Source organism: Babylonia areolata, chromosome 16, assembly GCF_041734735.1.
Source record: "Babylonia areolata isolate BAREFJ2019XMU chromosome 16, ASM4173473v1, whole genome shotgun sequence".
Taxonomy (NCBI): domain Eukaryota; kingdom Metazoa; phylum Mollusca; class Gastropoda; order Neogastropoda; family Buccinidae; genus Babylonia; species Babylonia areolata.
In genome coordinates, this window is record NC_134891.1 from 505,390 (window position 1) to 520,018 (window position 14,629).

The following is a 14,629-nucleotide window of genomic DNA, read 5'->3' on the forward strand; positions in this document are numbered from 1 at the left end:
AACAGAGGCAAGGCGCTCGTTGCCTCATCTTGACGATGACTTTTTACACACACACACACACACACACACACACACACACACACACACACACACACACACACACACACACACACACACACACACACACAGAGGCACACACACACACACACACACACACACACACACACACACAGAGGCACACACACACACACACACACACACACACACACACACACACACACACACACACACACACACACACACACACACACACACAGAGGGAGAGACAGAGAACTCACCGATCCTTCATCTACCGTAACGGTGACGGACGACTTCTGAAAGTATGGCGGGTCGTTAGTGTCAAGAATGGTAATCGTCACAGAGGATGACGCCCGCATTGTACCATCGCTAGCAGTGCAGGTAATGACGAACTGTGTGGTTTTAGTTTCGTAGTCAAAGCTGTGTCCGCTGGCCAGCTTGATTGTCTGACCTAAAAGCAACACACAGTAAATGATATATAGATATAAAGTAAGTATGATAACAGAATGAACCAACGTATCAATAGTGTGATAACAGAACGAACCAACGAAATGAACCAACGTATCAATAGTGTGATAACAGAATGAACCAACGAAATGAATCAACGAATCAATAGTGTGATAACAGAACGAACCAACGAATCAATAGTATGATAACAGAACGAACCAACGAATCAATAGTATGATAACAGAATGAACCAACGAATCAATAGTATGATAACAGAATGAACCAACGTATCAATAGTATGATAACAGAACGAACCAACGAAATGAATCAACGAATCAATAGTGTGATAACAGAACGAACCAACGAATCAATAGTATGGTAACAGAATGAACCAACGAATCAATAGTATGATAACAGAACGAACCAACGAATCAATAGTATGATAACAGAACGAACCAACGAATCAATAGTATGATAACAGAACGAACCAACGAATCAATAGTATGATAACAGAATGAATCAACGAATCAATAGTATGATAACAGAATGAATCAACGAAATGAACCAACGAATCAATAGTATGATAACAGAACGAACCAACGAATCAATAGTATGATAACAGAATGAATCAACGAATCAATAGTATGATAACAGAATGAACCAACGAATCAATAGTATGATAACAGAATGAATCAACGAATCAATAGTATGATAACAGAACGAACCAACGAATCAATAGTGTGATAACAGAATGGATCAACGAAATGAACCAACGAATCAATAGTATGGTAACAGAACGAACCAACGAATCAATAGTATAACAGAATGAACCAACGAATCAATAGTATGATAACAGAATGAACCAACGAATCAATAGTATGATAACAGAATGAATCAACGAATCAATGACCAAGTGAAAGCAAGGAACAGATGGATTAACGGAAATCGAGGGAAAAAATCAAGAAAATAGGAACTAAAGATGTACAACGTTAAGCAAATACTACATAAAACAACAACAAATGAATGAATAAACAGATGCTCCTGCCGCTGCTGCTGCTGCTGCTGCTGATAATGGTAATGATAACAAGATATTGATGATAATGATATAGTAACAACAGTGATAATAATGATAATAATAACATGAGCAAGAACAAGAACACTACTACTATTACTACTGCTACTACTACTCATTATTATCATAATCGTCGTCGTCTGAAAAGAAATAGTAGAACGCTACTACTACTACTACTACTACTACTACTACATCTACTGATAATCATCATGATTATCATCATCATCATCACCACCACCACCACCACCATCACTAGAGTCTAAAAAAAAAAAAAAAATTTTTTTAAAGAAGCAAAAGTAAACTTCAGCAATACATCCTGTGAATCAAAGGAAGAAGAAATTGTATATCTTTGCTCCCCTGTTTGGGCAAGTAGAAAAGATAGACACAGCTACAGCAGCACTCCAGCAATAGAAAACTTTTTTTTTTTTAATTCGTTTCGTGATTGAACAAGCAATGCACGTCCAGAAAAACACCAACATTCCAAGAAATGAAACTGGAACTGAATGAAAGATACAGAAAAACACCAACATTCCAAGAAATGAAACTGGAACTGAATGGAAGATACAGAAAAACACCAACATTCCAAGAAATGAAACTGGAAGTGAATGGAAGAAAACAAGACGCCACACTACAGTTTCCATTCTGTCAATCTTCCCAGTTTCAGACACTTCTCCACCCCACCCCGCCTCCCCACTGCTATAAATGACGTACAATAATTTTTTTTTTTTTTTTTTAAATTGCATATTGTCTTCGTGTGTGTGTGTGTGTGTGTGTGTTTGTTTGTTTTTGTTTTTTTGATAAACCTATTTCCAAGATCATCAAATTTCGAAAATTCCACGAGCACATACGTTTACTGAAGAGGAAAATATTCATAGATAAATCAGCAAACAGAATCAATACAAGAACATTATCAAACACACACGGCACTTGAACACACACACACACACACACACACACACACAGTTACACACACACACACACACACACACACACACACACATACTTGCGTCATCATAGGTAAAATACGAAGAGTCACTCAGCGGATCCACTTCCCACGTCAAACTGAACGGCTCGTCATCCGTGACGCTAAACCGAAAGAGTGACGTCAGAGCAGTGACGTGTTCGTCCACGGGCACAATAGACAGGTGGGGGGAAAACACCGGGGCTTTGTTTGTGCCTGTTGGACACACACACACACACACACACACACACACAGTGTTTTCACACAACTTTTCGCAACCCGTATAAATTTTCTACAGTTTCGAGACGTTTCTTTTGGGGTTTTTTGTTTGTTTGTTTTGTTGTTTTTTTGTTTTCGTTTTTTGTTTTGTTTCTTTTCTTTTTTGTTTTCTGTTGTGTGTGGGTTTTTTTTTCCTTTGGATTGATATGGAAACTTACATAGCGTCTATCCTCCGTCAGACACCAAGCTCTAAACGCTTGACAAACACGGGGTCATTTGCACAACAGGCTGCCTACCTGGGTAGAGCCGACTGACGGCTGCCATGTGACGTCAGCTGATATTGCAGAGGGTCTGCTGTACAGTCCAAGTCGATATTGGTCATATTGTTTAATGTTAGCCCCCCCCCCCCCACCCCCAGCCCCCTCACCCCCCCACCCACCCCCTCTCGCCTCCCCCAACCCCCTCACCACCACACACATCTCTATCATTTTGCTAGTGTTTCATATCTTGGAATTGTTCGCACTCTCTCTCTCTCTCTCTCTCCCTCTCTCTCGAGAGAGAGCATGCGTGATTTCTGTCGATAACTGAACTGGGAGCAGACATTACAGAAATATCACAGTTGAGAGGAAGTAGTTGGTGACATTTAGACAAAACGAAAAGATAGTAGGTGGTTTATAAGGTGGTGTCCTGAGTATGCTAAATCAGAACAAGCACTACTGAACACCACCAAAGTGACTCAGCAGCAGCGCAGGGTCTCCTCTGGTGTGCGGCCTCCTGGCGACCTAACACCAATAGTGCCCTGTGGATCGCCGAAGCTGGGACTGCGACAGACGAACCCGGGTGTGGCTGTGTATGGGGGACTCGGAATGAGCGGCGACGGGCGCAATAGCCGAGTGGTTAAAGAGTTGGACTGTCAATCTGAGGGTCCCGGGTTCGAATCACGGTGACGGCGCCTGGTGGGTAAAGGGTGGAGAATTTTACGATCTCCCAGGTCAACATATGTGCAGACCTGCTAGTGCCTGAACCCCCTTCGTGTGTATATGCAAGCAGAAGATCAAATACGCACGTTAAAGATCCTGTAATCCATGTCAGCGTTCGGTGGGTTATGGAAACAAGAACATACCCAGCATGCACATCCCCGAAAACGGATTATGGCTGCCTACATGGCGGGGTAAAAACGGTCATACACGTAAAAGCCCACTCGTGTGCATACGAGTGAACGCAGAAGAAGAAGAAGAAGGAATGAGCGGCGTGGGAGTGATGCCACTGAAACGGTGCAGGTGATGGGGAAAAAAGAAAGAAAACAATAACAGCAACAATAACAACCACCACCTTCGGCCCTCATTCACACACACACACACACACACACATACACACAGACAGCACACACACACACACACACACACACACAGACAGCACACACACACACACACATACACACAGACAGCACACACACACACACACACACACACACACACACACACACACACACAGAGCACAATACCCCACACCCACCCCATCCCCATCTGAAGTCACTTTAGTGAACAGGCAGACACAGAGATTGAAAGAACGAGAGCGATATCGAGACAGACAGACAGACAGACAGACAAACAGACAGATGGAGAGATAGAGCGACAGAGAGAAAGAGAGAGACACAGAGAGAGAGAGACAGACAGACAGACAGACAGACAGACAGACAGACAGATGGAGAGATAGAGCGACAGAGAGAGAGAGAGAGAGAGAGAGAGAGAGAGAGAGAGAGAAACAGACAAACAGGCAAACATACAGACAGACAGACGGAGAGAGACACAGACACAGGCAGAGAGACAGACAGACAGACAAACAGGCAAACAGACAGACAGACGGAGAGACACACAGACACAGGCACAGAGAGAGAGAGAGTGACACAGAGAGAGAAAGAGAGACAGACAGACAGACAGATAATGAAGAATAGATAGAACGTTTCTGTCTGTCTGTCTGTAGTCTTGCAGATGACAGGTAGAGCTGGAGAGGTATTTACTGATGGTGACAGTGACGTCAGCAGTGGCAGATTCGCCGTCGTCGTCAGTGCACTGGACGTTGATGACGTAACTGCTTGACGTCAGTGTCGACTGGTCAGAATGGCTGATGGTCAGCAAATAGCCTGAAAAACCGTCAACATTCGTCCTGAGTGCTGTACTTCAATGTGAACATACTGTATGGCTGTGAGTGCTGTACTTCAATCAATGTGAACATATTGTATGGCTGTGAGTGATGTACTTCAATCAATGTGAACATATTGTATGGCTGTGAGTGATGTACTTCAATGTGAACATATTGTATGGCTGTGAGTGATGTACTTCAATCAATGTGAACATATTGTATGGCTGTGAGTGATCTCGTCGCCCATACAGAAGCGGCCCTGCAGCGTATAACGTCCTGCTTCGCAGAGGCTGCGCAGCTCTTCGGCCTAGAAGTCAGTCTGAAAAAGACGGAAGTTCTCCACCAGCCTGCCCCACAGGAAGAATTCCACGCTCCTCACATCAACATCGGTGAGACAGAGCTGAAGTCGGTCCACCAGTTCAGCTACCTAGGCTGCACCATCTCGTCTGACGCCAAGATCGACAAGGAGATCGACAACAGACTTGCAAAGGCAAACAGCGCATTCGGCAGGCTGTACAAGAGAGTGTGGAACAACAAACACCTGAAGAAAGACACAAAGATCAGCGTGTACAGAGCTGTTGTACTGCCCACCCTGTTGTATGGCTCCGAAACCTGGGTCACCTACCGGCACCACATACGACTGCTTGATCGCTTTCACCAGCGCTGCCTTCGCACCATCCTCAGCATCCACTGGAGTGACTACATCACAAATGTCGAGGTCCTGGAGCAGGCAAAGACTATCAGCATCGAGGCAGTGCTGCTAAAGACCCAGCTACGTTGGGCAGGGCACGTGTCCAGGATGGAGGACCACCGCCTGCCCAAGATCGCGCTGTATGGCGAACTGTCCACTGGCCACCGTGACAGAGGAGCACCCAAGAAGAGATACAAAGACTCCTTGAAGAAAGCTCTCGGTGCCTGTCACATTGACCATCGCCAGTGGTCCGCAGTAGCCGCTGATCGAGAGACCTGGCGACGCACCATCCACCAAGCTGTCTCCTCCTTCGAAAACAACCGCAGGGCCAGCCTTGAGGACAAACGCAGAAGGAGGAAGAACCACGACGCTGCAGCCGCGAACCCAGACCAGACTTTCCCTTGCAACCGCTGCGGCCGACTCTGCTTTTCCCGCATTGGCCTTGTCAGCCATGAGCGTGCCTGCATCAGACGTGGACAACGCCCTTCCTAGATCTTCGTCAGCGAAGCCAGGCCATGATGATGTGAGTGATGTACTTCAATGTGAACATATTGTATGGCTGTGAGTGATGTACTTCAATGTGAACATATTGTATGGCTGTGAGTGATGTACTTCAATCAATGTGAACATATTGTATGGCTGTGAGTGATGTACTTCAATCAATGTGAACATATTGTATGGCTATGAGTGCTATACTTCAACGTGAACATATTGTATGGCTGTGAGTGATGTACTTCAATGTGAACATATTGTATGGCTGTGAGTGCTGTACTTCAATCAACGTGAACATATTGTATGGCTGTGAGTGATGTACTTCAATCAATGTGAACATATTGTATGGCTGTGAGTGATGTACTTCAATGTGAACATATTGTATGGCTGTGAGTGATGTACTTCAATCAACGTGAACATATTGTATGGCTGTGAGTGATGTACTTCAATGTGAACATATTGTATGGCTGTGAGTGATGTACTTCAATGTGAACATATTGTATGGCTATGAGTGATGTACTTCAATGTGAACATATTGTATGGCTGTGAGTGCTGTACCTCAATCAATGTGAACATATTGTATGGCTGTGAGTGATGTACTTCAATGTGAACATATTGTATGGCTGTGAGTGATGTACTTCAATGTGAACATATTGTATGGCTATGAGTGATGTACTTCAATGTGAACATATTGTATGGCTGTGAGTGCTGTACCTCAATCAATGTGAACAGACTGCTTGGCTGTGAGTGATGAACTTTCATCAACATGAAGATACAAGTTCAAAATCAGAATGCTCCCCAATTGTGGTCCACAGTGGGGACGGGGGTGGAAGGTAGTGGGGAGAGTCAGGAAGGGGTGGCGGCGTGGAGAAACAGACAGACAGCCAAAAAGCGATAAATATCGAATGTTAACATACATGTGGATGCTTTCGTCATTACCCCCACCCCCCACCCCACCCCCACTTCTGAACACAATGGCGCAACATTCTAATTTTTGACTCACTTGTGTAAACAGAGTCTAGGTTCTAACCCGGTCTTCGGTTGCGTGTGTCTGCGGGAGTGTTTGTGTGTGTGTGTGTGTGTGTGTGTGTGTGTGTGTGTGTGTGTGTGTGTGTGTGTGTGTGTGTTCGTGGTAAACTGTAACAAATTCATTTTCTCTGTAAATTCGTTTTTTGCAAATACCAAATTTGGATTAAACATAGTAGAAAAAAAAATCACCACAGTCATACCAATAATAGATTGTAAGCCTTCCGAATTAAGCCATATTTCCGGATCATTGACGGTTTATTTCGTTGAGGCTCGATCTGGATAAAAAAAAAAATCCATAATCCCGCTTGCCAGTTACCAGAACGAAGGATGTGTTTGATCAGAAGACGGCATGAAATCGTTTTTCTTGTTCGCAATTAAAAGAAAAGAAATACAAATTCTTGACACTAACTACACTATCGATGTGTTTACTGTATATGAATATTCCAAAGTTGAAACTGAATTAATTGGAATAAACATAAGATTTAAAAAATGAATCAATCGTTTCATCAGTTTCGGTCAGCCTGTTGCAGACTGCATTGTGCAGATCAAGAGAAAACTGCGACACGTTGCGGCGTGCCCGAGGCGATGTCGACGTCTCCTTTACCGCCGAATTTAAAGAATTTCTTGCATAAACCAGATATCTGAAAAAACAAACAAACAAACAAACAAACAACAACAACAACAACAACAACAAAAAACAACAACAACAAAAAAAACCCACCACCACAACAACAACAACAACAAAAAACCCCAATATATAAATTCTGGTAAGAAACTCCAGGGAGAGCTGGACAGTACAAGGTCTTCAGAGAAGAAGCCCCCCTCCCGCCCCGCGCCCCTCGGTCAAGTGTTTTGGCCCTTAAATTCTTACAGTCTAATACGGGGGCCGGGCCGCACCCAGGTGATGACTCCTCGATGCCCTTGTACTGCCGCCTTGTTTTTCTTTTCTTTTCTTCCCTGGTCCTCAGCAGGTTCGAACCCGCGCCACCAGGATGGTCGCCACTTCAGGACTGAGTCACCTTCTCTGGCAGACGTTTTAACCTCTGAGCCATCGTACGCCTAGTTTGAGAAGGGAAATTTAGAGAGAGCAGCCGAGGCAGAGAGACTGACAGATGGACTGACAGAGAGACAGACAGCCGGGCGGACAGAGAGACTGACAGAGAGACAGACAGACAGACGGGCAGACAGACAGACAGACAGCAGAAGGGGGATCACCGCTGTGTGCTGTGGCGGGGTCAAGGTGAATGTTGAAGGGCACAGTCTGGCTCACGTGGTCAGTCTGGCATGTGACGCCAAGGCCTTCGGGGTCACTGACGCCAAGCAGGCCACTCGCCGTGTCGTGGCTGACGTCACTGCGTAACTGCATGCCGGTGGGTGCGGTGAGGACTGGGGGGGAGGCCGTCTGCACAACAGGCATGGACTGCGAGTCATCTCTCTCGGACTGCACGAGTCATCTCTCTGTCTCTCTCGGATTGCATGAGTCCTCTCTCTGTCTGTCTGTCTGTCTCTCTCTCTGATTGCATGAGTCTCTCTCTCTCTCTCTCTCTCTCTCTCTCTCTCTCTCTCTCTCTCTCGAATCTAGTCTTGTGTGTGTTCTGATGATAAGCAAATATCGATAAATTACATAACAACACAACAGAATGGGTGGCTGAGTTTGGTTATATTATTCCTTTTTTCTTTTTATTTTCTAAGTGTTTATTTCATTTGTTTAAATTTGAGGAACTTTGAAAAAGAATGTGAGAGGGTATGTGAGAGGTACTACTGGATAGAGCAGAATGTGTTCTGCTATTCTTGTGTTAAACAAAAATAACCCGTCCCCCCCTTGTCAATAGACCCTTGGAGGTAATGACAATAAAGTGTCAAAGTGTCAAAGTGTCTCTCTCTCTCGGACTGCATGAGTCATATCTCTCTCTTCCCCCCCCCCTCTCTCTCTCTCTTGGATTGCATGAGTCATATCTCTCTCTCTCTCGGATTGCATGAGTCATATATATCTCTCTCTCGGATTGCATGAGTCCTCCCTCTCTCTCTCTCTCCCTCCCTCTCTCAATTTTTTTCATTTGTGGCTTGATGTAAAAAAAAATTTAAAAGCAGTTGTTGCTCATTCAATTTACCATCATGATATAAAATCTTGACTTGACTTTCGAACACTTAAAACAATTCAAAGGTTTACAGATACAAATGTAATTGGTACATTGGGAAACTGACAACACTTTATTGCTGTGAGTATCACTCAGTGCAGATCAAATCAACACAGTAAGAGCGACAAATATCCATTCGCGCATTCAAGCGTCCGAACGCAGTGTCGCCTTATTTTGAAAATGAAAATGAAACTGAAACTCACGCATTCATTCACATAATTTTATTGATACTATCTTAGATTACGTCAAAATTATGTAGGCAGAACAATTATTTATTCACACACTGATTCCGTGTGCTGTAATACTTACTTTATGTCAATGTCACATAGACAGAACAATGAGTATTCACTCACACACTGATTCCGTGTGCTGTAATACTTACTTTATGTCAATGTCACATAGACAGAACAATGAGTATTCACTCACACACTGATTCCGTGTGACACTATGGACCACATGATGCCCAGTTCACATCCAAGCTATGCAGAACGATAAGCGTGAGCACTAAGTGTGCTTAGCATAAAGAACTTCGCCCCTCCACAACACTGCGCCAATTCCTACAGACCATGGGCACGTTTTCCTTCTGCCAAACATTTTTTTTTTCTTATGCCAGGCAAAATTAGCGCTGCTAAAACCAGTTGATAAAATCCTGAACGGAACAGTGAGTGTGTGGATCTGTGTATATGCGTGTATGTCTGTCTCAGTCTCTGTCTCCGTCTCCGTCTCTCTCTGTCTCTCTCTCTCTCTCTCTGTCTCTCTCTCTCTCTCTCTGTTGCTGTTGTTTTGTTGAGTGTTGTGATTAAAGGGAGAAGAAAAAGAAAGAAGACAGACGCACAGACAGACAGACAATCAGACAAACAGACAGACAGACGCACAGACAGAGAGACAATCAGACAAACAGACAATCAGACGCACAGACAGACAGAGGAGACAGTACCTAAATGGTAATGTTTTGACTTCCCTATCGTCATAGCCGGGTAGAACTCGGAATCATCTTCTTTATATGGATAATGGCCACAGCCTTAATCAGTTACTGATTATTTGATTAATTAATCAAGACAACAACAACAAAAACAAACCAAAGAAAACTGACATGGTTAGATGGACGTTTGAGTGAATGGTAAGAAGCAAAGAAATGTGAACCTGACATGCTGACTGCTGACACAGCTGCTTCCTTCGTGATACCACGATAGCAGAGCGGTACAGTGAATTGTCAGTGACAGAGAGAGGATGAAGGGGGCATGGGGGGTGGGGGCACGCATGCATGCACACATACAAGCACGCACGCACGCACGCACACACACACACACACACATATATATATTCACGTACACACACACACACACACACACACACACACACACACACACACACGCACGCGCGCGCGAAATGAGAAAGCCTGACGTACAGACAGACAGACAGACTTACCGACACACATAACTGCCCCAGGATGAGCAGAACAAGAAAGTTCCAGCCGAAGTGCATGGTGAGCACGACCTTCACAGCCAGCCTTCACTCACTCCTCACCACTGGGGGAGCGCTCAGCCACTGGCTTCCAGAAAACACTCACTCTGTGCAGGTGCAGTTTGTGCTTCAGTCCATCACTTTTTGGTGTGTGTGTGTGTGTGTGTGTGTGTGTTCCCTCGGAGTCAAAACGTCACGTGCTGACGATTCTTCTCCACGGATGCTGCTTCAGTGACGGCCATCTGCATCAGCACGCCAACCGTTCAGTTTATCTTTCACTTCTGAAACAAAGTTCCCCGATAACTTCCATGGTTCTCACCCAGGAAAACATAGTTTATTCATCTGTGATCTATGTTCAGGGCATGAATGATAAGTACACACATAACAGGCCTTTCAACAGTTTGCACTGAAAGTGAGACGTTAGCCTGAAGAATTCGATTTAAAAAAAATGGTATTCATTAATGAAAAAAAGTGGAAAAAGAGGATATTTGTATTTGTATTTCTTTTTATCACAATAGATTTCTCTGTTTGAAATTCGGGCTGCTCTTCCCAGGGAGAGCGAGTCGCTACACTACAGCGCCCCCTTTTTTTTTCTTTTTTGTTGTTGTATTTTTTCCTGCGTGCTGTTTGTTTTTCCTATCGAAGTGGATTTTTCTACAGAATTTTGCCAGGAACAACTCTTTTGTTGCTGTGGGTTCTTTTACGTGCGCTAAGTGCATGCTGCACACGGGACCTCGATTTATCGTCTCATCCAAATGACCACTAGTAGCGTCCAGATCACCACTCAAGGTCTAGTGGAGGGGGAGAAAATATCGGCCGCCGAGCCGTGATTCGAACCAGCGCGCGCAGATTCTCTCGCTTCCTAGGAATGCGGACGCGTCACCTCCAGGCCATCACTTCACAACTTGATCATGCTGGCTGCAGTCTGATGCTGTGTCATTGCTGACCGGTCATTCGATCCCCTGTGGTCAAAACACCATAAAGGGATGGTTCATTCCGGTCTCCACCTTGCTGTTGATGGTCAGCCTGTGGTCAGCGGGTCTGGGTTCTGTTGGGTGGTGATGACAGGAAATCACCGAGAACTGACCGATATTTGTTTTACCCTTATTCATTTTGCCCATTGTTTGATTTATGTGCATTTATTATTTTAGTGCGTTTGTTATTTTCACTACCTCTATCTTGCCTTGACACAAATTTACCAAATTATCCCATTCATTTATACATGATTGTCATTTAGTTATTTTCTATCACCGTTTCAGTTACGTCTTGACATAAAATGACCATATTTTGCCATTCATTTATGTATCGATTTCAGTTAGTGATTTTTTTTCACAGCGTTTATCATGCCTTGACTGAAATTTACCAATGCACTGTTCTGTTTTTCATGAATTCTGGAAGGAAGCAGCCTTTATCCGTAATTAAAGAATCCTTGAATGTGAATCTATGTGGAGGAAGCAGCCTTTATCCGTAATTAAAGAATCCTTGAATGCGAATCTATGTGGAGGAAGCAACCTTTATCCGTAATTAAAGAATCCTTGAATAATCTATGTAGAGGAAGCAACCTTTATCCGTACATAATTTTCGAATGCGAATCAATCTTTATAGTAGTCTTTGAACAGAACAGTGAAACCTTTTTTTATGGGGTAGGAGGGTGTCGTTGACCTGAAACTTCACAAACAATCTTATGTTCAAGAGTTTGATGGGGTCAATGCCCTATCTACCCGGGGTGGTGTTGGTACAAATATCGACACTTACTTTCTTAGCTGAATACCTTCAGACATCACTTTCCACCCCCCACCCCCCACTCGCCCCCACCCCTTTTGTGCTACAATTGTGTAGTTTATGCTAGATTCTTGTCAACTCTTTTTTCACGACTACTTCTGACATATTGACTATTGAATTTGTGTGACTCCTTCCGAAAATGTCCCCACACGGGGTGGGGGTGAGGGAGAGGTGTACCGGAGTGGAAAAAATGTTTTTTTGTGTAAACCGAAATGTTGCACACACACAATGGTGTCTTGAGGTGAACGTTTTCTTCTGTAACATTTCGCACTCTGTGTGTGTGTGTGTGTGTGTGTGTGTGTCTGTGTGTCTGTCTGTGTGATTGTGTCTGATCCTTACCCGTGGGCAGCCGCCAGGGTAACCATTTACCTAACTCTTCTGGAAGCTGCACCGGAATCGTGACGTCATCATAAGCACAGTGTATTTTATAGTTAAATCTTATAAGCCGGGCGTAAAATCACATCAACTCCATTTCTGTTCTGCCGAAAGTTCCTTTTCCAATCACTAAAAGCAGCTAGCAACTAACTAGTATCTGATAACAAAAATCAAATAGTAACTAACTGGTATGTGATAACTAAAAGCAACTGGAAGCTAACTGGTATCCGATAACTCAAATCAAATAGTAACTAACTAGTATCCGATAACTAAAAAAAACTAGCAACTAACTAGTATCTGATAACTCAAATCAGATAGTAAGTAACTAGTATGCGATAATTAAAAGCAAGTAGTAACTGACTAGTACTTAATAACTGAAATTAGATATTATCTTACTAGTATTCAATAAATAAAATCAAATAGTAACTAACAAGTCTGCAATAACTAAAAGCAACTAGCAACTAACTGGTATCCGCTAACTCAAATCAAATAGTAACTAACTAGTATCCGATAACAGAAATCAGTATCAGTATCAGTAGCTCAAGAAGGCGTCACTGCGTTCGGACAAATCCATATACTCTACACCACATCTGCCAAGCAGATGCCTGACCAGCAGCGTAACCCAACGCGCTTAGTCAGGCCTTGAGGAAAAGAAAAAAAATTAAAAAAAATTAAAAATTAAAAAAAAAAAAAACAAATAAAAAAGAATTAAAAAAAATGAAATAACAAGAGAGAGAGAGAGAGAGAGAGAGAGAGAGAGAGAGAGAGAGAGAGAGAGAATAAAATAAAAAGAAATAAGTAAATAAATGATGAAGTCAAATTTAAGCGTACAAATAAATAGATAAAATATTTAATAAAAAAAATAAAAAAATGAAGAACAGAAAGCAAGTGGTAAGTAACTAGTATCCAATAACTAAAAAAGAAAAGGGGGGAGGGGGGCAGGCAAACTAACTAGCAATCAGTAACTGAAAGAAATTAATAATTAGTATCAGACAACTAAAAGCAACCAATAACTAGTATCCAATAACTTAAAGCAACTAGTGATTAACTAGTATCCAATAACTTAAGCAACTAGTGACTAATTAGTATCCAATAACTTAAAGCAACTAGTGATTAACTAGTATCCAATAACTTAAAGCAACTAGTGACTAACTAGTATCCAATAACTTAAAGCAACTAGTGACTAACTAGTATCCAATAACTTAAAGCAACTAGTGACTAACTAGTATCCAATAATTAAAAGCAACTACTAACTAACTAGAAGTATCCAGTAACGAAAAGCACCTAGTAACTAACTAGTAGTATCCAGTAACAAAAAGCACCTAGTAACTAACTAGTAGTATCCAGTAACGAAAAGTACCTAGTAACTAACTATTAGTATCCAGTAACGAAAAGTACCTAGTAACTAAATAGTAGTATCCAGTAACGAAAAGTACCTAGTAACTAACTAGTAGTATCCAGTAACGAAAAGTACCTAGTAACTAACTAGTAGTATCCAGTAACGAAAAGTACCTAGTAACTAACTAGTACCAGTAACTAAAAGTACCTAGTAACTAACTAGTACCAGTAACGAAAAGTACCTAGTAACTAACTAGTACCAGTAACGAAAAGTACCTAGTAACTAACTAGTAGTATCCAGTAACTAAAAGTACCTAGTAACTAACTAGTACCCAGTAACTAAAAGTGTAGGGAATCGGAACTTGCCGAGAACAACGGAGAGGATTCTACGTCTGGCTCCAGGACTGAACTCGATTGTTGTTGTTTGTCCCAACGCAGTGACGCCTCCTTGAGCTACTGAA

General features: G+C 42.8%; 1 protein-coding gene across 1 annotated transcript in view; it reads right to left on the reverse strand.

Annotated features, from left to right (window-relative positions):
- The window catches only part of LOC143291053 (protocadherin Fat 1-like), a 38,515-nt gene that overhangs the window by 23,706 nt on the left and 180 nt on the right, over positions 1 to 14,629 (reverse strand). The window contains exons 2-6 of the mRNA XM_076600638.1: positions 10,638 to 10,954; positions 8,287 to 8,473; positions 4,738 to 4,860; positions 2,541 to 2,714; positions 279 to 469 (exon numbers count right to left, since the gene is read on the reverse strand). Of these exons, the coding sequence (XP_076456753.1) occupies positions 279 to 469; positions 2,541 to 2,714; positions 4,738 to 4,860; positions 8,287 to 8,473; positions 10,638 to 10,694 (732 nt within the window). The 5' untranslated portion in view covers positions 10,695 to 10,954. The remainder of the gene's footprint in view (positions 1 to 278; positions 470 to 2,540; positions 2,715 to 4,737; positions 4,861 to 8,286; positions 8,474 to 10,637; positions 10,955 to 14,629) is intronic.